This window comes from Notothenia coriiceps, unplaced genomic scaffold, assembly GCF_000735185.1.
Source record: "Notothenia coriiceps isolate Sejong01 unplaced genomic scaffold, NC01 NC01_scaffold00024667, whole genome shotgun sequence".
NCBI lineage: Eukaryota > Metazoa > Chordata > Actinopteri > Perciformes > Nototheniidae > Notothenia > Notothenia coriiceps.
In genome coordinates, this window is record NW_011357368.1 from 3,189,517 (window position 1) to 3,212,846 (window position 23,330).

A 23,330-nucleotide genomic window follows, 5' to 3' on the forward strand; every position below is an offset into this window, starting at 1 on the left:
CAAAAAACAAACACTCGACTGAAATACTGGAATGAAAGATGTAACCTTTTCAGGACATGGAAGGCAACTGTTTTAATTCCAAAACACAATGAAGCTCAACACGCTCCCTCTTAACACTTGTTCAGGCCTGTGGCATTGAACGATTTGAATTCTTACTCTGGTGAGTTTCCCCCCTTCGTGAATTAATTAGTCTTTGCCAAAGCGGGCCACATTTGTCATTCGAATTTATGCTAATGAGTGCAGAGGTCTCGTGGAAGAGCTGATAGGCCAGAGCAGCTGCTCTGTCCTTGCGGGGCCTAACTGTCTCCCCCTTTTTAACTGCTCCATCTCTCTGTCTACTCCTCTGTCTGGCTCCTCATCCCATTTCTCTCTTTCAGGTTTTGTCTGCCTCTCTGCCCCCTCCCCCTTTCCCCTGTTCTCCCTTCAGCTCCTTCTCCCACTCTCTCTCTTACTTGTCTCTCGTCTTGTGGCCTTATCATCCACCTCCTCCTTTTCTCCAACCTCCTGCTGGTCCTGGGCTCCATGACCTGTCAGTGGAGGGGAGACTGCCCGTGTCCCAGGCTGATAAGGCAGCTAATTATCCAACACTTCACACACCAGGGGAAGTGGATCGGCAAACAGACAGTGTGCTATGGCTGCAAAAAACAGTGTCAGACTTATGCATGCACCAGGAAAACAACACGAGAACACAAGTTTAAAACCTACTTAGATAGATAGTAAAGCAAATTGTAAATAACTTGAAATTGGTCTAGAATAAAATGGGGGGAAATGATTCAAAGCTAAATCAAAAATACCTAAACAACTGGTTGCTCCTATTTACTCCTGTACTTGTATGTAACTGAAAGCTAGTGGAAAAGTCAACGGCATATCTTGGCAGCAATTTTAGGAGCTGAGCACTCCAATTCAGCCTAGAAATGGGCAATTTGGTGCTCTTTCTGCAAAGTCCAAATTGGTACCATTGAAGGAGAGGTCCACATTCTGTAATGGTCTATTTTGAAGTTTGCTTCAAGCTTAGTGGCGAAGCGGTTGAGAAAGTGTGTTAGAGGACAATCCAACCAGGAAATATTATGCATTTTCCTTTTTTTGCCTGCGTAGCAAATAAAACACTGTTTCTGACCTGGGTTTCAACATGGTTTTGTTTGGTATGTTAAGGCCCAGATACACCGGCCAGTCACCTGAGAAGTCGCCGACGCCGACACCGACTGTTGCGTCGCCGGACTCTCCTGCGTATTTGCCGACTTCGCGCACTGGAACACACCGCAAATCCGAGCCGAGCACGTATGAACTGCGCATGCGTGAGTGGCAATAACTCTCCTTACCAGCAGGCGGCGGTAGTAGTGAGTATTCATCATTCAAAAGAGGCAACAACCGGAACAACCGGAAGACAGAGAAGAAGAACAGACTCGGTGATATAAACAAACAACAAATAGCGTTTTTGTTTCCATTTTCACTCTCATCCATTGAAAACATGAACGAACAGGAGCTCTATAAACAGATTAGGTGAAATAGCCGTCCGTGTGTGTTCCATCTTCCATTTTAAATCATTTGTTTACCTCCCTCACTTCTGTTAACGCTTCTCATGCACTGATTCGCTAGCTGAACAGCCAATCAGTGTTATCCCTTTGTGCGACTTCCGGTGGTGTTCCCAATGCCGAATCGGCAAGAAAAGGCGTCAGGTCGGCAGAAAAGACCCGACGGTGCGGCCCACACCACTCCGAATAGGGCGTGCCCACGCTCATGTTCGGCCCGACTCCCATTTACTGCCGATTTCGGGCCGGTGTATCTGGGCCTTTACATTAAAGAATAACACATTGAATAATAATGGGGCTTTGATAAGGCTTCCTCCTATTACATTTTAGTAGCCAACAGAGGATGATGGAAAGTTTAGCATAGTAACCGTTCACTATTTCAGTGAAACTATTATATGGACCAAATTTCACATACTGTAGAGCTTCTAATTGGCTTAGCATGGGATGCTAAGCAGACACCATATTTATACTTTTTAGACTTAATCAAATTACATTGGGAACTTTATGTGTTTATCATATCGTTCCCAACACCCTAGAGTGTCTTCAGTAATTTGGCTCAGATACCATCCACCTACTCAAAGAGAAGAGTGAAGACTAATGTCATTTCGAGGGGATTATTGTGATCTTTCAACACATCTTTGGGGGGTTAAGCATGTTGTTAAAGGGAGGAGGGGAAAAGCAAGAGAAGTGATAAAACCCTACCACAGAGCCGCTGTTTTAACTTTCACATTTTCTCCCCTCTCTCTCCTCCTATCTCTCTCATTTTCTCCCTCACAGCACCATAAGACATATTATGTGCTTGTCAAGATGGATAAACCCCTCAGCCAAATGTTTAGATGAAAACAAATAAGTAGGAGACGTTCATGTAATCGCTTCTGCCAGAGAAAGGCTTTAAGAAGAACATAAACACTTTCTGGAAATGTGCCTCGCATGTACTAATTCCCTCACGCTTTTGTTTGAGTCTCATTCAACTTCAGGACCATTTCATACTGCACCATGATGAGATGTCACCATCGGAGACACGCTTAAAACTACTTTGCAACACGGTTAGCAGCAGTGAACAAAAATACGAGATCATATTACCTTGCTGCTTGTAAAACTGTCATGATTATGTTCTAGGGAATTAAGGAGAGAATTCTTAAATAAACCTGGCTAGGATCACGAGTGTGCAGAAAAATATTTTTAAAAACAGGATAAACCGCCACTACTTGTGAAATGATAAAACTCAGAGTGCTACATTATCAGTTCACGGATGCCCTTTGGTTGTTGTGTTTTTCCATGGGATGGCTGGGCCCTTTTCTCATGAGAAAAGTTCCCAAACTCTCACAATCCTTCCGTCCAACTCATCTAGTGAAGTTCCCATGGTCCTCGGACAGCTCACAGACGAGTGCTCCAACTGCTTCAATCAGATGGGGACTTTGCTTTGGTCGGCACACCATAGTGTGACTTCAGAATTATTGACCAACTGCATGCAAACTACTGTTTATAAAAAATCTAAACATTTTCTTTCTCAAGCATAAATTATAAATGTTACTTTAGTCAAGGGTGAGTGAGCATTTTTGGTTCAAGTCACAGTTAAATAAAGAAAAATGAGGTCTCAGCTCCCTTTTCCCTTTCTGCACTGGGTCTGATGCACAGATTGTATTCTGCAAGAAAAGATAAAGCAGATTTTAGAGAGAGATAGAAAGAGAGAGAGAAAGAGAGAGAAACAGATGATAGATGAGGAAAAACATATAGTGACCAAGAGGATGCTCACGAAAGTTCCTGAGAAAAAGCTCTCCTCTTGTTAAATATTAAAGCAGTAGGACACTCAACTTTCCTATCAACTTCCATGAGCTTCTTGAATTCACTCGGTGCGTCAATGTCTCTCCTGAATCCAGGCCTGCAACTAAAAGGTCTGTATCTTTACCCTGCTTCAGTGCATACAATTACAGCTTTCAAGCAATGTCTGTTTCAAATGTCACATCTATATCAACAAAACAAATACACCTTACATGACTTTTAACACTAAATCTATAATCAGTTTCTGTTCATACAGTGAAATGGCGCAGCTCGAGAATTGATTTCTCCACGGCAATCAGACGTCTAAAAAGAAAAAGAAGTCCATTTGACGTGGTTAGAATTTTAAGGAAAACCATTAAGCCTGATAATGGGTAAATCCCCAAAACTAACACTGAGCTTGTTAAAAGGGAGCACTGAAAAGTCGATGCTTTGGACTAGCCTGATTTCAAGGTGATGTAATGCACACAGAGCACAAATAGCAACTGGATGAAGGGCTGCGGCCCTGACCTCTGTGTCTAGGGAACTCATTTTCATAGTAACTAAACACCAATGAAATATCTTCCCTAGGATGAGCCAAGCCAGAGCACCAACCGTACAATAAAAGGGATGGGGGTACGAAAACATGCTGAACAGGAAATCATTTTGGGGATGAAAAAACAACATGTTCTGATGACCCATTCAATTTCCTCTGAACAACATTCAATCTTTTACTTTTTCAATTTATTTAAAAAAACTCTGTAGTACATTTTTGTTTAAATGTTAAATAAATAAACTACATGTATGTGAACGTGCTTCATATATCAGTGCAGTTTATAGAACAGATAAAAAGCTTTTTCTATGAGCTTCATTTGGTAGTGCTGAGCAACTGCCTTTATACGATTCGCAGATTACCTGTCGGAAAAAATCGGACAAAATTCCAATCAAACGAAATCATCCTGAACTGTAACTAAATCACACATACAGTAGATTCAATTACTCCTCAATAGGACATATCCAATAATTGAGCTGTGGACAACCATGTAAGCCTGGTTTTAGGCCTGTGGCATGTTAACTAAAAAGCAGGCAGAGCGAGTGAAGCCTGCGGGCCAGCTGGCAGGGCTCTAGTGTTTGTGTTGTGCTAGTTGGGATGTCAGGGCTAGAGTGGACTGGAGGGGGCTGGAAGACCAGGCCTCCTCCGGACTTGGCTGCTCCGACTAAATGGACCAGATCAATCACATTGGACGGCCCTGTGACAGTGAGTTAAGGTTCTGCAGCACGGCACAGCGTTTTTGGACGCAATGGCCCTCAGCATGGCTAGCTGACTGGCTGGCAGACGCACACGCCCGTTCCTCTCGCTTTCCTTGGGCTCACCAAGCAGATGGCGATGGCAAGGACGGAGGCAACAAGCCTGCCGTCAATCCCAAACCCCCATCCATCCAGAGACAAGTGATAAGATAGATTAGGCTGTGGGAGAAGGATGGAGTGGATGGTGTGGGTGGAGGGTGGACTGGTGTCAGCCAGGCCTGGGCTCGATCACACAGCTGGGCAGGGATGGCCTGGCCTGAGGCTGGATCTATGAGGCGTGGCACTGGATAGTGGTTTGGGGATACAGTGTCAATGGAGGTCCCAGACAGTGGTGCAGCATGCTAACATGTCTGAGGTCTGCCTGGCACGGCCTCTGTCGGAATGTGTGTGTGTGTGTGTGTGTGTGTGTGTGTGTGTGTGTGTGTGTGTGTGTGTGTGTGTGTGTGTGTGTGTGTGTGTGTGTGTGTGTGTGTGTGTGTGTGTGTGTGTGTGTCCCTCGAGGTAGTGCCAGCTCTGTGTTTGGTGGCATCCAGAGACGGGGCAGGGCTAGGCTCATGCTGTGACACGCAGAATTGCAGAAATATATGACCTACATTGCCATAAGAGAGGGAGGATGCTTAGCTTTCACAATATACACAGGAGCAATCTGATGCTTAATGTGCAAAATAACTTCATGTACAATTGTATTTTTTATTTTATATAAATGTCTGACCAGCCTACCTTTTTCCCATAGAAGTTATGGAATAGATGACTTTTTTCTGCAAAGTTGTTGTTCAGACTATTATATTTCAAGGTTGGTAACATTTATTTTCATAAATTGTATCAACACCACTAATGGTAAAAGATGCCATACGTTGGATAGTTTGACCTGATTTCCAATGACTGTGTCTAAAGAAAAGATCAACAAAGCCCCATGGTTTTGCAGAAAAAATAATACAATAATTCAGTTATTCCAGATTGTGTGCCGTGGTAAGTATAATGCTCTCAATCCATACTGTTGAAAGGCGCATGAAATGCCATAGGCATTTTATTCCTAATCCAGATTTGATCTGATTCTTTGTTGTGTTACACAAACTGGGGGTTGGGTGGTTGGGTATTGGCTTGTCAAAGTGCATTGTTTACTTTCTGACAATGCATCCTCCCACTTATTTCTATGCAAGTGGCACAGATTGTTTTTATTCCTGAGAAGCCACATTTCAAAGCTCCAACATACTCCATTACAACATTACATCGGTTTCTGTGCAAATATGTAATGTATTCATGCAATGCAAGCGACTTTGCTGGGTTTATTGATTTTTCTATAATAATATTGTCAAAATTGTAATTATTATTCAATCCATGTGTATCAAGATAATCTAATCCAGTTATTGAGCATCCATCATTGCTTTCAATGTGCAGTACATCTGTTTCACATCATTAAATGGACTGAAATGAATGCCGTTGCAAAATGATTTTAAACCATGCTCAGTGGTTATATTATTGAATTCTGGTAATAGTTCTGGCCCTGCAACATGAAAATACAAATTGGCATCTATGATCTGTTTCATGGTTAGAGACAATTATATCCAGAAAAAAAGGAATTTAAAAAGGGCAATGTTAAAGAACATAAACAGACTGTTCACTGAATGTAATTGCAATTTACATTGAACAGATCTTATAGAACTAAGCCTTTATTGTTTTTTCACTCTTTCCAGCTCTGTAGTTTACATTTCAATTGAGACCCTATGGAAAAGTATTCAACTCATATCCACCATTAACTTTGGATGATGACCAGCAGACCAATGGGTTCTAAAACACATAACAAATATTTATCAGAACCGTCACAGTGTCTCGCCATGCTCTGGACACTGTAACTAATTGGATATCCTTTTTTGTTATCACTTCTCTCTTGGTGGTTGAAATGTAAACAGGGTGTTATGAAAGTGCCCTTATGGCGTGGAGGGAAGCAAGCGAGGCCACTCTGGCACTTACACGGCATGCCTTATAAATAAGTAATGGTACTGGACGTGTAGCGGTTAGTCATAGAGGAGGAAGGTCTGCGCATCAACCCCACCTCTGTTTGCCTTGTACATATTTCATAAGATGCTTGGGTGGAGGGAAGTGGGAGGTTGTGGGGCATATGGGAGGGTGGTTGAAATAAAAGGCAGCTCGCACAGGCTCCTCTCTGTTCACTGTCATGGGTCTGTTACTATTAATAATACCAAGTGTCCTCTCTTTTCTACTGATACAAGTTCATGGTGTTTTTCTCCTCCCTGCCTTCCTGTATTTGACAACAAAATAGAGCCAGCTGCCGCTGCACCCGACGTAGCCCAGGGAGAACACAGTACAGGTTGCACAGTGTTAGTTTAAACAATTAAGACAAAGTTTCCTTTACAGACTCCAGATGACCATTTTCTCAACGGCTTTGATCAAAGTTGGCATGGAAAAGTACACACAAGCATTCATAGTTCATACTGAGAAAGCAATACATGTTTTTTATGATGTGTATTGTTTGGGGTGTCACTCATTATGTTTACCCTGTTTATTCTTATTTGTATTAGTTTAAAAACACTAGCTCAAGAACAATTTTTCCAGTTTTGGTTAAAGTGGCATGTATTGATTAGAAACTGTAGGGATGAGTCCATTTTCTTACCACTCCATTCACAAACATGTTGTCAATTAAATGGAGCTACATATGAATCAGCTTGAACGTTTCTAATGATTCCCCACCAATCAATGACCTTCGTGATAACATAATGGAGGTCATGTTATCTAAATAGATCAGGTTTCATTTACAGTTTACTCAATGCTCTAAAACACCTTGAATTATTGATTGGAAGAAAGGAATTAATCCTTAAGATCAATTTTATCCAAACAATACTACACGTAAAAAATAGGAAGAAAGCAGAACCACATTAATTGAGTGGCCTCTCTGTGGAAAGAAAATATTACGGATGTGACACCAGTTCACACAGTTATACTTCTTTAGGTCCTAATAATCCCTCTGACACCCTGAGAAACATATATTTACAGAAAAATCTACAATCATAGCTTTTATTCCCTATATTTCCATAATGAAAAAGATTGTGTCTACCTTTCCCAGTCTCCAGCTCTAGTGCTCTAATGCTGTACCCACCAGCATGATTAATGGCTATGCTACCGATCAATCCCAGACAAAAGCGTGCGCTCATAAAAATGTTGATCTTGAGTAATGTTGAGGATAGCATCCACTAGTAGAGTAGAGACAATGAAGCTAACACAAACACATATATGAACACTTAGTCTAAGTAAAAGTCCTCATCTAGGCCACAGTTTCCTTATCAGAGGCACATGCAAGAATCCACGTTTCCTCTTTCCTTCACCTATCACATCTTTCTTGATTTAATTTGTTAAGAGTCTTTTACATACAGTTTTCTTTCCTACCTGCCCGTTTTTCTACACAATTTAAAGTATTTTTGCTAGAAGAGTGAGTGAGTTTACCTGACTTTCTCTACTGTGGTATATATACATTAAAGCACACAATCAGGGGAAGATTACCTAACCTGTTGCCAGGTTACTGCTAGCCTGCAAACACTGCCTCTCAAGTTGGAACAAAGACGGAACAGATAGCTAGCAGAGCCTCAGCAGCACACCTCTAAATATAAAGTCTTCAGCTCTTGTCTGTTTGCAGTTCTCCCCCCCCTCTTTGGAGGAGGTTAATGGGAGGCGATGGTCGCACGGTCTGTTACCAAGGGCAAGTAAGCCTCAGGCCAACATCTGACTGTCCTTTATGTGTGTGTGTGTGTGTCTGTGTGTGTACCGTGAGCGTAATTGACCAGTATATCTACAATGTGAGAATTAAATCTACTTTGAGGACAAATAAAGCCCATTTTATGCAACTCATAGAGACCAACTAGCCCTAATAATCACAAATTACACACAAACAATGTGAATAGTCATGTTATATATTCTTAGGTCATGTGAGGACAGCCTATGCAATCCTTAGACTGAATACAAAGGGGATACTCACAGGATACTAACAGGGAACAAGATTTGCCCAGGGGCCTCTATTGCAAACTGACACAAGGCCAGGGGCCAGTTATGACATTTGAGGCTTGGCCCAACCTATGTCAGTGGGTTTTCATCCCAGTATACTGTAGGCCTATGCCATGAATACTGTATGTCTGTGGTAGGCAGATAGCATAAAGGGTCTTTAACTTCCATTTATGAATAAACAAGATGTATTAGTCTATTTAAAAACTTATTTTATACAAAAATCCCATTGTGTATCATCTTATTTTCATTGTGATTTAGAAAATGGTCAGTGTGCCGTACCTTATCTGGATCACAGGCCGTAAGTTTAAGGCTCAAGTGTTAGCATGCTGTTCAGGGAACTTCAGTGTTTGGCACCTTCCAGTTGGATTTATCTTGTATTTCAGTTCTTACCTTTTTTAGTACAACATTATATTGTTTGTGTAATGTTCATCTAAGATAAAACTTATATTTGATCAGAGCATCAAAGCGGTTATGTTAGCTAAGTCAACAGAAGTGTAAGTTTAAGTAAAGTGCTGTGAAACTTAATGTATGCTGTTGCTGTACTGTACCTAGCGTCGAGCTATGTGGGTCAGACATTGTGCTCCTGGGGGCCAATTGTAGCCTGCAGCTGAGGGTTTGGGCTGAGTCAGCATCTCCAGTCCACTCTGGGACCAGGATACAGCGCTGTGTTCCGCTGTGACTAGGCAACCAGCCTCAATGTTATGTGCACACATGCAACTGCTTTGCCTCTCTCTAATTTAAGTTTGGCTGTGTCCCACTTTTACTACATGCAGTCAAGAGGACAATACAGCTTCATAGAATAAGTCTACAAGGGTTATGCAAAGAAAAACAAAAGCACATACAGTTTCACTCCTTAATTTTTTACTGTAGCTGCGGCATTGTTTTATCAAGACATCCACAACATTCACAATAATATTAGGATTTATGAAAATGTAATAGCCATATGTATAGTCTTGGATTATTTAGAAACATATGACTGTGTTAATAGTTTAAATAAAAAATACATGTGAATTAAAGAGCCACATTTTTTCACATTTATCTTTTGCATTTTTAATTATCAAACTGGAAGAACTTGTGAGAGTAAACTATTTCCTACCTTTTTGTCCTTCTCAACCATGTCTTACCTACGTTCTTCACTGGTCCTTTGTTAAACGTTACATTCTAACACACAGTGTCCTACACACACACACACACACACACACACACACACAGAGACACACACACACCATACAGAGACACACACACACACACACACACACCATACAGAGACACACACACACACACACACACACACACACACACACACACACACACACAACACACACACACACACACACACACACACACACACACACACACACACACACACACACACACACACACACACACGACCAAGTCCTCCTGCTACAAAAGTTAAAATCTGATAAAAAGTGTTGTTGTAGATTATGCAGAGATTTGAAAGGTGCGGACGAGAGCTCATATTGAGTTCAATTCTTAATGCTGGGGATGACAGAGAACTGAGTTGTTAGGGTGATGAAAATGGATATATTGTGTTCAGTATCTTGCACTGCCGAGCTTGTGATTAATAATAAAGTTGTATTCATTTTTCTCCATCTAGCTTCCATGTGATGAAACCTCACACTGACGTTTCCCCATTTCTTCTTTATGATCAGATACATGTAGGTGTCAGGAAGTCCAGAAAAAGGGTTTGGGTTTTTTTTCAGAGCTTTTTTATGGTCATCAAAAACACAGAGGTACAGTAAGGGCAAGTTGCAGAGCCTTTGTGCCTATGAAGAGACAGAGGCAGAGAGCGTGTGGCAACATCTCCATAAAGCCAGGACGGTGGTTCTCAAGTCAGAAACATATTAAAACCGAAGAAAATGTATTGAATTCAAATTGAAAACATACTATAGATATTATTCAAATATTGTATATAAAGAAACAAGAAAAATCGCCTTTCTCTCTTTCTGATCAGGTAAGGCCACATTATAGAGATATGAAGCTCAGCGCAAGTTCAGACAGGAAGACCTATCACTTCGTATTGCACGTCATGGCAATACTCGCTCCCTTCACTAAATGATAGGGAGCGCCACTCCTCAGCAAACCTATCACGTCCCTCCATTCACAAGCCTAATCATCGCACCTGGTAATCCCTCTATATACCGTATTTTCCGGACTATAAGTCGCTCCTGAGTATAAGTCGCATCAGCCAATAAATGCGTCGTGAAGAGGAAAAAAACGTATATAGGTCGCACCGGACTATAAGNATGCTGATTAGACAGCATGATTATTGCACAGGTGTGCCTTAGGCTGGCCACAATAAAAGGCCACTCTGAAACGTGCAGTTTTGCTTTATTGGGGGGGTCTGGGGGGGTCCGAAAACCCTAGAGTTAAACCCTAACCCTAACATGTCACCCACTGACATGTTAGGGTTAGGGTTATGGTTAGGGTTAAACCCGAAAACATGTTTTAATGTGTCAGTGGGTGACATGTTAGGGTTAGGGTTAAACCTGACTGGTTTTCGGACCCCCCCAGATGCTGTCTAATCAGCATCTTGATATGCCACACCTGTGAGGTGGGATGGATTATCTCGGCATAGAAGTGCTCACTATCACATATTTTTTCAGATTTGTGAACAATATTTGAGAGAAATGGTTATTTTGTGTATATAGAAAATGTTTTGGATCTTTGAGTTAATCTTATGAAAAATGGGAGCAAAAACAAAAGTGTTGCATTTATATTTTTGTTCAGTGTATATATATGTGTGTGATTATTCTAGAAATATTTAATTGTGACTGGAAAAATATGCTAAGCCTTCTGTATAACAGGCCACTGATTTAAAGCTGCGGGCTGCTTTACACAGAGTAGGTGGAATACATTTATTTCAAAAGCGTTTAAGTCACTTAAGCCTTTAATAAAATAATGTTACCATATCACTTCTAAATGTCAGCTGATTAATGTATTCGGCAAGGTACTAAGCAGAGTGATTTGCTCTTCTTCACATTGCAGCACGACCCTTTTGTTTTTGCAATGAGAGAAAATAATAATTACCTAATAAATGGAATAACATTGTATTTTCAGATCCCAATATAATTGTTTGTGTCCCATCTCGGCCTACCTGTGATTCTCTCTGGAACAGGAGCAGGCTCGAAGCAGAAAGCTGAGTCCTCGGGCTGGTTTGGGGTGTTTGGGGGGGAGGAAGGGAGGGCGTCTGCATGGGAGTGGGAGGGTTTGTTTCTAACTAAACAGGAGGACAATGAAGCCAAGAGATCAGGGGAAGCAGGAGGTGCAGAGGGTTCTGTGGGTGATGGAGGTCTGGGCTCAACAACAGCCTGAATTTGGTTTTTACTTTGTGGAACGCTGGGCAGGGCCGAGACCGGAGGGGCCGGGCGAAGGGGTGATGTAGGCGGTGACATGGGGGCTCTGGGCCTTAGTGAAGAGGTGACAGGGCGGAAATTAGGGCTTGTAGGGGGAGAGGTGGCACGATAGATGGGGGAGGTAGCAGCCCGAGAGAATGGGGAGACCAGGGGTGAGCTGTAAGGGGAGGAAGACGTGCTGTCCTCTGCTTTAGTGAAGATGAAGGCTGTGTCTGTCAGGCTGCGCTGGTATCTTCTGAAGGGTTTGCCTGGAGAGAGAGAAAACAGTTTGTCTGGGCTGATCTTTGTGATTTAATAAGCTCGTCCCGACCTTCAACAGTTTCAGCATTTCTCTCTGTTTAAGCTCACACAGTGAACGTACCAGAGCGGGAGGATCCAGGGCTGGTGGGACTCTGTGTGGATGATGATGATGAGAGCTGCCTGAAGAACTCCCTGGGGTTCATGGAGCGCTGGGACACTAATTCTGCTGCCTCCTGCAGGTCAAGAAACATACAGATTAAGAATTAAATTGACATTTTTAAACAGACGTGGCCAGTTTTTAAGAAGGTTTCAACAAAAAACTGCATTCTAAAAGACAGGTCAGGTCTTTGACAGAGTAAAAAATAAAGTAGAGTTCAAAGTAGATTCACTTACTGCTGCTTTTTCTATGGACTCACTCCTTCTCAGACGAGCCCTCATGTCATCGAAATGCTCCCTCTGCTGATGCTCCTGTCAGTGCACAAACACAACAGCAATCATTCTCTTCCTTTTAAACTATTTAATAAAGTAGATGACAACACCTGAGATTAGTGTAACTTGAATGTTTCAAAATGTAGTCCTGAATGAATGATCTGAAAACTGCTGATACAAAGCAATATATCTGAAGCAGTTTCTTTTGTTTTACTCTTAGGCATCTCTAATATCTCTAAAGCCCCTGTCACACTGTCCCGAAATTGACACCCAATGGACACACGAATATGGAATTGTGAATTTCGCACGAAGATGGCCCCGAACCACACAAGGCAACATTTACATTACATTTAAGACATACAACTGCAACGAAAGTAACACAAACAATTATGTTAAAGTATTATGATACTGTACTGATATTTTCCGACTTTGTTCTTTACTTTCTCCGTCTTTATATGTAGAAGATATTAAGTTTTCTCCGTCATGTTGTTTCCATAGCAACAACAACTTCCTCGCCTTCAAAATAATATATTATATCCTTTTTAGTTTCACAGAACACAAATTGGGTTATTTACATAATATGTTTACATGATTTTGTTGTGCAATAAAACAACCAGATGGACACCCGATAAAGGAAATGTTCAAATTCGGCTCTGATCGTAGCAACATCAGGCCATTCGTGAGGGCATCTTAAGCCATCTTTGGCATGCCAAAGATTTTGCCACCGCTCCCGAAGTTGCTGCCGGAGCCTGATTAATTCCACCGGCGGTCATACGATGGCTTAAGATGCCCTCACGAATGCCTTATGAAGGGCAAAATGGAGACACAAAGTCAACACGAAAATGAACCTTCACAAGGTCCTTCGGCAATGCTTTGTGATGCCAAAGATGTTGCCACCGCTCCCGAAGTTGCTTCCGGAGCCTGAGAAACTCCACCGGCGGTCATACGATGGCTTAAGATGCCCTCACGAATGGCCCGATGTTGTTACGATCAGAGCCAAATTTGAACATTTCCTTAATCGTGTGTCCATGGGGTGTCAATTTCGGGACAGTGTGACAGGTGCTTAAACTACACACAAGTAAAACCACCATTACTCTCACCTCGCACAGGTATCACTGTACAGTCTGAACCAAATACCGGAGGTTAATGTGTAACTCTGCTGAAGAGCGCCTCCTCCAAAACTATGATCATACAAACAACCCACCTGCAGACTGAGACAGTTTCTTGTTTACTATTTGCACAGTTTAAACATGCTAGCAACAACCCTGGCATGTTTTGGCATTCAGCATACTCTATAATCGTTGTGTCTCTCATGCTTCGCTATTTCAAGCCGTGAATATGCATAGCAACCATTCAGTGTGTGCGACAAGGAATCGGTGACAAGTTAATTAGCTAAATGATAATGTTCTTATCAACTGTGCATCTATTAAATGTCTCATTATGAACTGAACGATCAGCAGCGGGTACATAGTCCACATTCCCCAGTACATTTGAATAACTCAACTGTTTGTTCATATAGCAGTTTATATGATGATGGAGGGGGTCATGAATTAAAGGTTCAGTTATAATATCCTCAGAAATAGTTTTGGAATCAAACGTCTCAAGGATAAAGGTCAATCCAGTTCTTACACAGCGGTCAATGACTTCAGGCATATCGGACCAAACTGGAAAGCCACAAGGCAGAAAAGCAAGTATCCATTTTGCCTCTACCCAAAGCCATTTGATTGAGCATTTTCAATCATTTTACAAGCCAAAGCTAGACGATCACTGAAAGGTTTAGCTAAACATAATTTCACTCACCCATTTTAATTTCTCCTTTTTGCCTAGCTCTTCTTCTTGCTCTGCCCGTTTTCTCCTGCGAGACAGGAAGACCAATAAAACAGCACCACTTGTTAGTGTTCCCGTAAATAATCATTGGGTGCATTTACTGTGTAATTTAATTGACTTTGCTCCTTCAATTTACACAAAATAAAGCCACTATAGGACAGTATTGAAAGCCGTTGCTCTCACCTTTGCTCCTCAATCATCTGTAGCTTCTCATTCATCCTCTTGTCTCTCTCATCTGCATCCGTCCTCTCTTTTAAAACTCTTTCTCTTTCAATGCGGCGTCTCTCCTCTGCTGCTCGTCTCTTATCATCGTCTTTCCTCTCTTCCTCTTCACGCTTTGCAAAAAAAACAATGGGAAACAATGAAATGAGTAAACGGCAGGGTGGCTACATTTAAGCCTCTAAACAGATGGATACTTTAGCATACCTCTGCACGGGCCCAGAAGGAGTCTCTGTTTATACGTCTCATCTCCATGGCAGCATTAGTTTTCCTGTAGTTGGTACCCTTTATGAAATACAAAGGAAAAGTGAATGCAGAGCCACACATTCTTAAAATGTCAAAATATGCACAGCTTTTTTTGTAACGATTATTATTTTCATGAGCATGGTTAAACAACATACTAAAAGTAAAACACTGAAGTCACTAAGGAGATACGTTTCTGTCTTGAATGATGTCATAATGTGTATATGAAAGTCTTTGTCTCCATCTGATGGGCAGACGCGGTATTGCAGTAGACTCACCACTAAGTCCTCTTTGTCAGCCGACCTGGAGCTCCTTCTCGCCCACTGGGTGGGAGCATTGGCCTGGACCTTGTTGAGCTCAGCTTGTATATTCTCCTCTGTCACATCCTCCACTTTCTCTGCACTGATGAACACATGAGCTTCCTGAAACACCAAGGGAAAGAGAAAGAGACGGCACATAGGTTTAGACATTATGTGAATTTATTCCACTGTTACATTCTGTAGACGCTATAAATCCATACACAAGTACACATAGTCCCTCAGGTGGTTTTCTCTTGGTCTTGCTTGGAGTTATGCAAACTCAGAGCCAAACAGTTGTGCAACTGCTTCAGTTTTAAGGATTGTTAGAGAGTGAAAATAATCCCTGGCTTTAGAATGAGCACAGGAATGCATTGGTTTGGATGGTTATTGATGGCAGTAGGGGGAAAATAGGGTGTGATATGGGGAAAGTAAGAATACAAGGGTGTGAAAGCTTGTGCTTTTGCAAGAAAGTAGAGAAAGACAGGGCCTTACTTAACATGCAATAGTTGCTCAATACTTGGAAATCAAGCTTAAGGGAGATTAAGAGACATAAAAACACTATCAACAGATCATATTAAAAAAACACAGAACAATAACATAGTGTTCTACTTATGTTATTTCTATGGGATGGATAGGTGTTAGACATAAGCTGAACTCATTCATGTATGTGGGCAGGACCTCAGAATGATTTCCTTTCATAGTAAGTCCAGGCTTTTCTGATGGAGAGCCAGGTCTGTCTGCCTCCGACAGGAAACCACGGCTTTATCTGAGTGGCACCGCTGACACTGACACTGAACAGAGCATTCAATGTGCCCTATAATACATGTCAGCGCAGTGTATAATCCGTATCACTCTAGCTGTCACTGCCAACTGCACACACACACCAAACAAGCAGTCCACAGTTCTGCCAGGGAGTCTTGGAAAATCATGGAAACAGACAGAGCCACAATCTACACAAAAAGCCCACAGTAGCAGAACAAGTTTACCCATTACACATGACACCAACCCTTTATCCTCATGAACTCTTTTTTATGAGGTACAGGAGGTACAAACACTGCCAGGGTTAGTGATGGTGTCACTATCCTTGTAGTTTATGAAAAAGCAGGACAAATAAGATATTTTCTTCCGTGCTCCTACAATTCTTCACGCAAATGATCTTTAAATATGTACCTTACTTTTTAAAACTCTTGTGGAGTCATTTAACAGCACTGAGGCACTTTAGGACCTGGATTCCTTTTGTATTATTTTATTCAAGATGTAAATCACAAGTGTTAAAGTTTAAATAAAGTCCCTAAGATTGTCTCTCACAATTCCCTAAATGTTCTTTTCCATCTGTTTCCACCCAGTTCCATGTGTTTTGCTGTAAATGCAAAGTATTCACACATGCCAATTGGCAAGATGTTTTACTGCTGCTTCAACAGTAAACTGCTTTATTCAGGAACGTGAGGCATAATCCTCCATATCTAAGGGAACATCTCTGCATAACGTCCAACGGGCATGTTGACTTGGAATCAAGTATTTGTAGCATTATTAACCTTGGCGATGAAAATGACGATGGGAATAAGAATACTATCTAAGGAGCCCGAGGTGATGTGACAGGTTGCGAAATACATGCTAAATATATAGTTGTGCTCAACTCTACACAAGCTGTCCGCTGTGGAACTGCTTCACACAGACTGTCTCTTTCTCAGGAGTTAGCGTGTCTGTTCAGGCAGATGCACTACGTGGATGTGGGGATACTCAAGTGTCCCAAGTTGAAGTCTGACCCAGTTTACTGAATTATAATAAGTTTTATTATTTCACAAAGAATTCCTCATTAAAATGTTGTTAAATTGTGTACATCACTGTGTTGAATAAGTTTCTTTAAATATAAAAAGATAATGTGAGGTGATTCATGGGCAGTTAGATTATTTATTGGTATATTTATGACATAATGTTCCACATTGGTAGTGACAGCTCCTCAGTTTAATTAAGACAGGAGGAGCAAAGAGGCCCATGTTGGTTTACATGAAAGTAAAGCCTCTGATCTCAAGTGTGTGTCGGGGGACAGGACAGACGAGAATGATGAAGTGCTTCAAGGGTTTAGTGCCTCGACCTGCACAAGTTGCTTTGCTCCACGTTTATAGTAGCATTATTGTTCTTTGTTAAAATCCAAATCTCATGCTCCACAGAAAAGGACAGGCCTTTTCGTGGACAAATGTGGTTATGCTTCTTAAATGTTTGATTAATTAAAGCATGGATTTGATTAATATTAAGAAAAAATGATTCAGCTTCACTTGTTGCTTCATTTCCAATTGTACAACACTTTCTAATACTGTATTAGATCATGTTATCCTCCAGTGTATCACTCATAGTATCAACATCTGATCTGACACACACACACACACCCTTCTGACTCACTTTATTCAGTTATTATTCTAATGTAATCGGAGAACAATGAAATCAGCTGCACCCTATTCATATGAAAGTTTTCATAACGTAACGCCACCCAGGAGTACAGTATGTAATGTATCCAAATCTGCCGCTGCAGACTGGCCTTAAAAAAAGCCCCTCACTGCCAGCTGGGACATGCAGCATAGCAAGCCAGGAACACAGAGACAACGTGAACAAAATGAAAGAGGAAAAAGGCAAACAACAAAAACACACCAACTAAGTGCCAAGGGAAAATCTAACTGACTGCATCCAAGGCAATGGAAGCCAAGACTCCAAGAAAACAAGTTAATTGAGCCCCCAGTTATTATCACATCAGTCGATTTCTGTATATGGGTTATCTCAGTAGTTCTGTTTCCCGTACATTGCGAGGTCAAGTATGAATTTAGCTGTGAGTCAGGATTGTTAGGCTGCGGCATCTGTTTATTTTCTGTGGACAACATTTAAATACAACCTTGCCTTCCCTTGCTGTAATATTAATATATATCCAACGTCCCCACCAACATCCCCTGAGAACATATGTGGGTATATGCAGGAATCCTGAAGTCAAATGTAATACCGTTTAAGACCTTTTTTAAGACCCTTTCCATACATTTTAAGACCTCATCGCCACTTTGAGTTTTATCCGGTTACATTGGCGACACACTCTACCTCACATTGACTATATACAGTATTGATTGTCCTTCCTCCTTATCTTCCAACCATTTGGACGCAGACTTGCATTTCCCCATAACGATGTTGTTTAACAACCAGCGTAAACGGACCGTCGTTAATCAATTATGTTTTAATTCACAAAATAATTATGTAGAAGTGGCCTAAAAACAGGAAGCCTTTGAGTTTTCACAACATGTATTTTGTAATGCCATGTCCCTGACTTGGCCTGAGCATTGGCTGGTAAAGTTTGGATTTCCTTTTGTCAAAATAGACCATTATTAAAAGTGCCACATTCACAATTATTGTCAAAAAAATACTTTGAATTAAAAACTTAAAACTTAAAACTTATTAATTGATCGACTTTTTTTTTATTAATCAATAAACATTGCTTCTTAAGTTAAAATTGTCCAGATACAGTTACATGGAGGCGGCGATTGAAGTAATTGATGCCTGTTATCTTTAAAACATGAGAAATCTGTGAGGTATCTACAATTACTGAATCTCTATACAGTGGGTCACTTCTTGGTGTACTAATTGTTGCCATGTGGATGTGAAATCCTTTTGAATATAAATATAAATTATTATCCAACTGCTGTGAGTAATTTTTTATCAGGAATGAATCACACGCCAATCCCAGATGATTTTACAGAGCGAGATATGACGCAGACAGCTGTGCTTTACACGTTTTCAACAATGCTTTCTTTACCGGCATATGAAGCACGTTTAAACTTTTTTTTCTCTCTTTACGAGCAATGAACTTCATGGGAAAGATGAGTCAAGAGGATTACTTTGCCTTAAAAATGTGTGAAAACGCCACGTTTGCTCGTAAAGTTGGAATGAACAGGAAACAGGATAGCACAGTTATGTCACTACAGTCTTGGCAAATGCAATCCATATGCTTGGCAGGGATGGCCATGGTTCAAGGTGATATCATATATTGTCTATTAATATGAACCAGATATATAATAAATCTAAGAAACGTTTCTTTCTTATTCTCAAAGTGTAAACTATTCAGAACAACAGTTTGGTCATGATTGAGTTCCATTTTTTGCCGTAATCACAGAGAAGTAGTGGTGACAATAGTGAGTAGTGTGTGGCTGTGTGTGTTTGTGTTAAGGTTAGGGGGTCACAATTGTAATGTAATGACATGCACACAGGACCAACACACACACACACACACACACACACACACACACACACACACACACACACACACACACACACACACACACACACACACAGGGGTAAGGCACTTTCAGTCAGAGGCTCACATAATCCCAGTCTTGACTTTCACCGTTTAAAAAAAAAAGGGACAAAAAACAACAAACATTCCACAAATGCTTCTGCAGTTGACTGGATGATGCCTTTATATGGAAACTAGTAAACCTAGGGGTCATTAGAACCTCTAGTGTGCTGCAACACTAAATAAAAACAGTTTGAGGAGCAAACACTGACAGAAGTTGCAGTTAACATTGAGTTGGACAGAGTTGCTTATATACTATTCATAAAAAACACATGAACCTGAATCATAAAAAATATAGATGAATTAGCTTTTTTCTATTCCCTCTACTTCATGTCACGGCTTGAGTTTGTGACGTGAATTCAGGTAGCACCGCAAACAATGGAGCTTTTAAGCCCAAATATAGCTGTCTCTCCCTGATAGCAACATGGCAGATAGACCAATCACATGACCAACACTGCAACAGAACAGGAAGTGGACTGAGGACAGGAAACTCTCAAAACAATACAAAGTAAACTCCCGTGAGTAAATATAGAGTTTGTGAGCACAAAGTCTAGCGGCCAGGGGGGGGGGAGTTGGACAGAAATGTTTGTTGTTTAGCAGGAATTTCGGTGTGTGACAGGTATATTCTTTTCATGAACATGACTACTTGAGTCTCAGCCATGACCGCAAATATCAAAGCTGCAATTCTGTCATCTTTAATGCACATTTAATGGGAAACTAAACAAATAGACAAACTAATGGATGAAGCGCACAAGGGTTAGTGATTTATGATTTTGCACGTCATGATGTACTGCACCTTGAAAAAGTTTTTGATAGCTGGAATGTGGCTGGCACATTCTGTCCTTCGGAAGTCATCCACATTTTGACCGACCTGCAGACAAAGACAGGATGGGGACACTTACATTCATATCATACCTCTCTTGGAGAGCACTAAAATAACACTAGAACAATAGGATTCACATTGCTGTGGTAAAATCTCTGTTTCAGCATTTTGATAATGAAAACATAGAAGCTCAAATATTAGCTCATTATTAGAATTAGAAGAAGAATTGGGAGGGATGAAACCCTCTTTTAATGGTCACACATGCAGAGCACACAGCACACACAGTGACATTTAGCCTCTGCATTTAACCCATCCTACCAGGAGTCTAGTACTAGGAGCAGTGGGCAGCTATTGTATTATGGAGTATAATTCAAAGCATCGGTATTGTTTTGAGTATTTACAAACCTAATATGAAAATAATCTTTGACACTGAGTGATTTCCTTTAATATGGCTGCGATATTACCAATATAACAGCCGATTGGTGTCATTGTAAACCCTTTCAGTATTATTTTACTGGACTTATTTTCATATATATATATTATTAACAAATCAAGGTTGCAGATCTGCAAAAAATGTTAATTCAATAGATGAATTTCAGTGCAGTACACTGATAAATACAAATATTAGACATGCCCTGCGATTCATAAAGATTTGTATGTAATACAATTAAGTTATAATACATCCTACCACATGTCAGACGCCAAATAAGCCCATGTGAAAACAAAACTATAGAATGTGAATAAGTCAAGAAGCTTAGGATTTTCCACAGAGCATTTAACAGATTAATTAGTCCATAGAGTTTTCAGTATGTGACTACTTAAGATGTTAAACCCATTGTCTTGCAACTGCTAAATGTCATTGCTGAATCTTTATGAATGGAAGTCTGTGAGCACCTCGGTGTACCTGCTGTTTTCATAGGTTTATGTGTCTTCCTGTAATTTGTGCTGCTGTGTATTTCTTTAACATGATAAGCTTGTGCTTACAAGTGCTAAGCCCCAGGAGCCAGCCTGCCACTCACCCAGTTGATCATAGCAATCCGGGGGCCTCCTGTCTCCACACTTCCCACTTTGCACAGTCCGTATTGAGGCTTGGAGATGTGAAATTTGCCGGCCAGTTCTGCCACACCACCCGCTGTTAGAAATTAGGGAACAAATGCAATGACATGATCCATTTTTGCTCAACAGTTGTAAGAATGTTCTCTTAACACAAGAGGTGAGGTGTATTCCTTTTAGGCTTACAGTCAAAACCCTGTCAGTGTCATTCTTTGCAGGGCTTAGAAATACAAAGTTAGCATTACAAACACACCACTTATTACAATCCATCTTACCTCCTGAGTCAGCCAGCTTGAGCTTGTTGGTGACTCCATCATATGCGAATATTGCCCTGAGGACACACAGAGAAACACACAGGTCAGCTACTGTGCAATATGAGTGACATAGACATGACCTTTGTAATGTCAACAAAACACAGGTTGAACAAAACGACTACTTGATTTTTGTGTGCCTAAAACTTCCATATCCAAGCTTGAGGATGTAGAGAGCTGCGTACGCCATGTGTTCAGTCTTTTATTGTTCACAGAGGACACACAGACCTGCACAGCCAGATGTTTTACCGCACACATTTTGTCTTAGCCATAACACACTTCTCTACATTGCACCAACCAATATGAATTCTCTTCAGCTGTGACACATGCATACATTTTTTCCCATTCCCAGAGAACTTTACATTACATGCGTAAAACAGGAAGGTCAACACAATGACCTTTATTCAGTGTTTGACTGAGATGGATGGCTCCTGACTGTGAAACAAACATATTTTGCACGTGAAAACCTGTCCTACCCGCACCCTGCAGTCAGTCAAACTGCAGGTCACCGTGGCAACTCAACAACTCATGATGTGTTACCATGAGATCAGTGAGATATAACTCTACTGTTGAACAAACTAAGAGCAGTGTTATTTTAAGATGTTAGCTTTGTTGCAGAATCTCCAAGGTCTCATAATCAACCAAAGAAAAACAAACCAAAAGATAAATAGGATTTTTACTTTGGGGCTTGTAAGGCCAAGCGTCTCCCTGCATGTTATCAAAACCAACAGTTCAGAGTCCAAAACGAACCCACGTGCTGTTTGACATGACATGACTAACATCATCTTGAATTATCTGTGTGTTTGAAGCACAACTGGGGGCAAATGTGTGTGTGCGTGTGTGTGTGTGTGTGTGTGTGTGTGTGTGTGTGTGTGTGTGTGTGTGTGTGTGTGTGTGTGTGTGTGTGTGTAACTTTACGAGGTTGCATGCAGAGAGAAGAAGTGTGTGTGTGTGTGTGTGTGTGTGTGTGTGTGTGTGTGTGTGTGTGTGTGTGTGTGTGTGTGTGTGTGTGTGTGTTTGGCTGCGTGTCTCCGTAAATGTCTCTCTGCAGGACTCCTTGGGTGTGTCAATAACATCTGGAGCGGGGTGGAAAGAGTGTAAGGCCATGAGCAGCTATTACAATGGGCCAAAGGTGACTGGTCTGTGTTTATGGATGTGTTTCTGAAGCAGGAAGTGAATGAGACACAGGAGAATGACACACAAATAGAAAAAAAAAGTTTGGGCCTACTCTCACAAAGATCTACATTAAAAACAATAGCAGTTTGGCAAAGAGGCTGACAAGAGGCCAGCTAACTCAGTTAGCATCTCTGAATCACTCTGTTATTTTTTCCTGACACAACAAGTCTCTGTCTGTCCAAAGAACAAATAGCGACAAATGTCAATCGGTATGTGTGTGTGTGTGCTGAGGACTCAATAACTATATTGTGCGCCCAATTGAGCCATTTTTAAGCTGCACCTTCACTTGTGAGCGGGCAACTTAAAAATGACTTCTCATTTATTTATTTTTCAGTTAATGCGAACAGGCGTTTCCTTAAAATTCCTTATAACACCAAGCAAAACCAAGTATTTTTAA

General features: G+C 41.0%; 1 protein-coding gene across 1 annotated transcript; it reads right to left on the reverse strand.

Annotated features, from left to right (window-relative positions):
* Positions 1–6,348: 6,348 nt before the first annotated feature.
* Positions 6,349–21,947, reverse strand: LOC104955420 (drebrin-like). Its single transcript, XM_010782748.1, has 12 exons — positions 21,898–21,947; positions 21,722–21,777; positions 21,413–21,525; positions 20,367–20,441; positions 15,223–15,366; positions 14,909–14,986; positions 14,666–14,817; positions 14,456–14,510; positions 12,620–12,694; positions 12,348–12,459; positions 11,728–12,234; positions 6,349–6,383 (listed from the first exon to the last, which is right to left on the reverse strand). The coding sequence occupies exons 1-12, from the start codon at positions 21,945–21,947 to the stop codon at positions 6,349–6,351; spliced, it is 1,452 nt and encodes a 483-aa protein (XP_010781050.1).
* Positions 21,948–23,330: the final 1,383 nt, after the last annotated feature.

What these genes read in the sequence shown, in the direction of transcription:
- LOC104955420 (XM_010782748.1), bottom strand. Translation starts at nt 21,947, where the DNA reads ATGGCGTACGCAGCTCTCTACATCCTCAAGCTTGGATATGGAAGTTTT. An exon ending in GGATTGCTATGATCAACTGG is followed by an intron (nt 20,442 to 21,412) that starts GTGAGTGGCAGG and finishes CTTTGTCTGCAG; the next exon opens with GTCGGTCAAAATGTGGATGA. An exon ending in CTGACAAAGAGGACTTAGTG is followed by an intron (nt 14,987 to 15,222) that starts GTGAGTCTACTG and finishes TATTTCATAAAG; the next exon opens with GGTACCAACTACAGGAAAAC.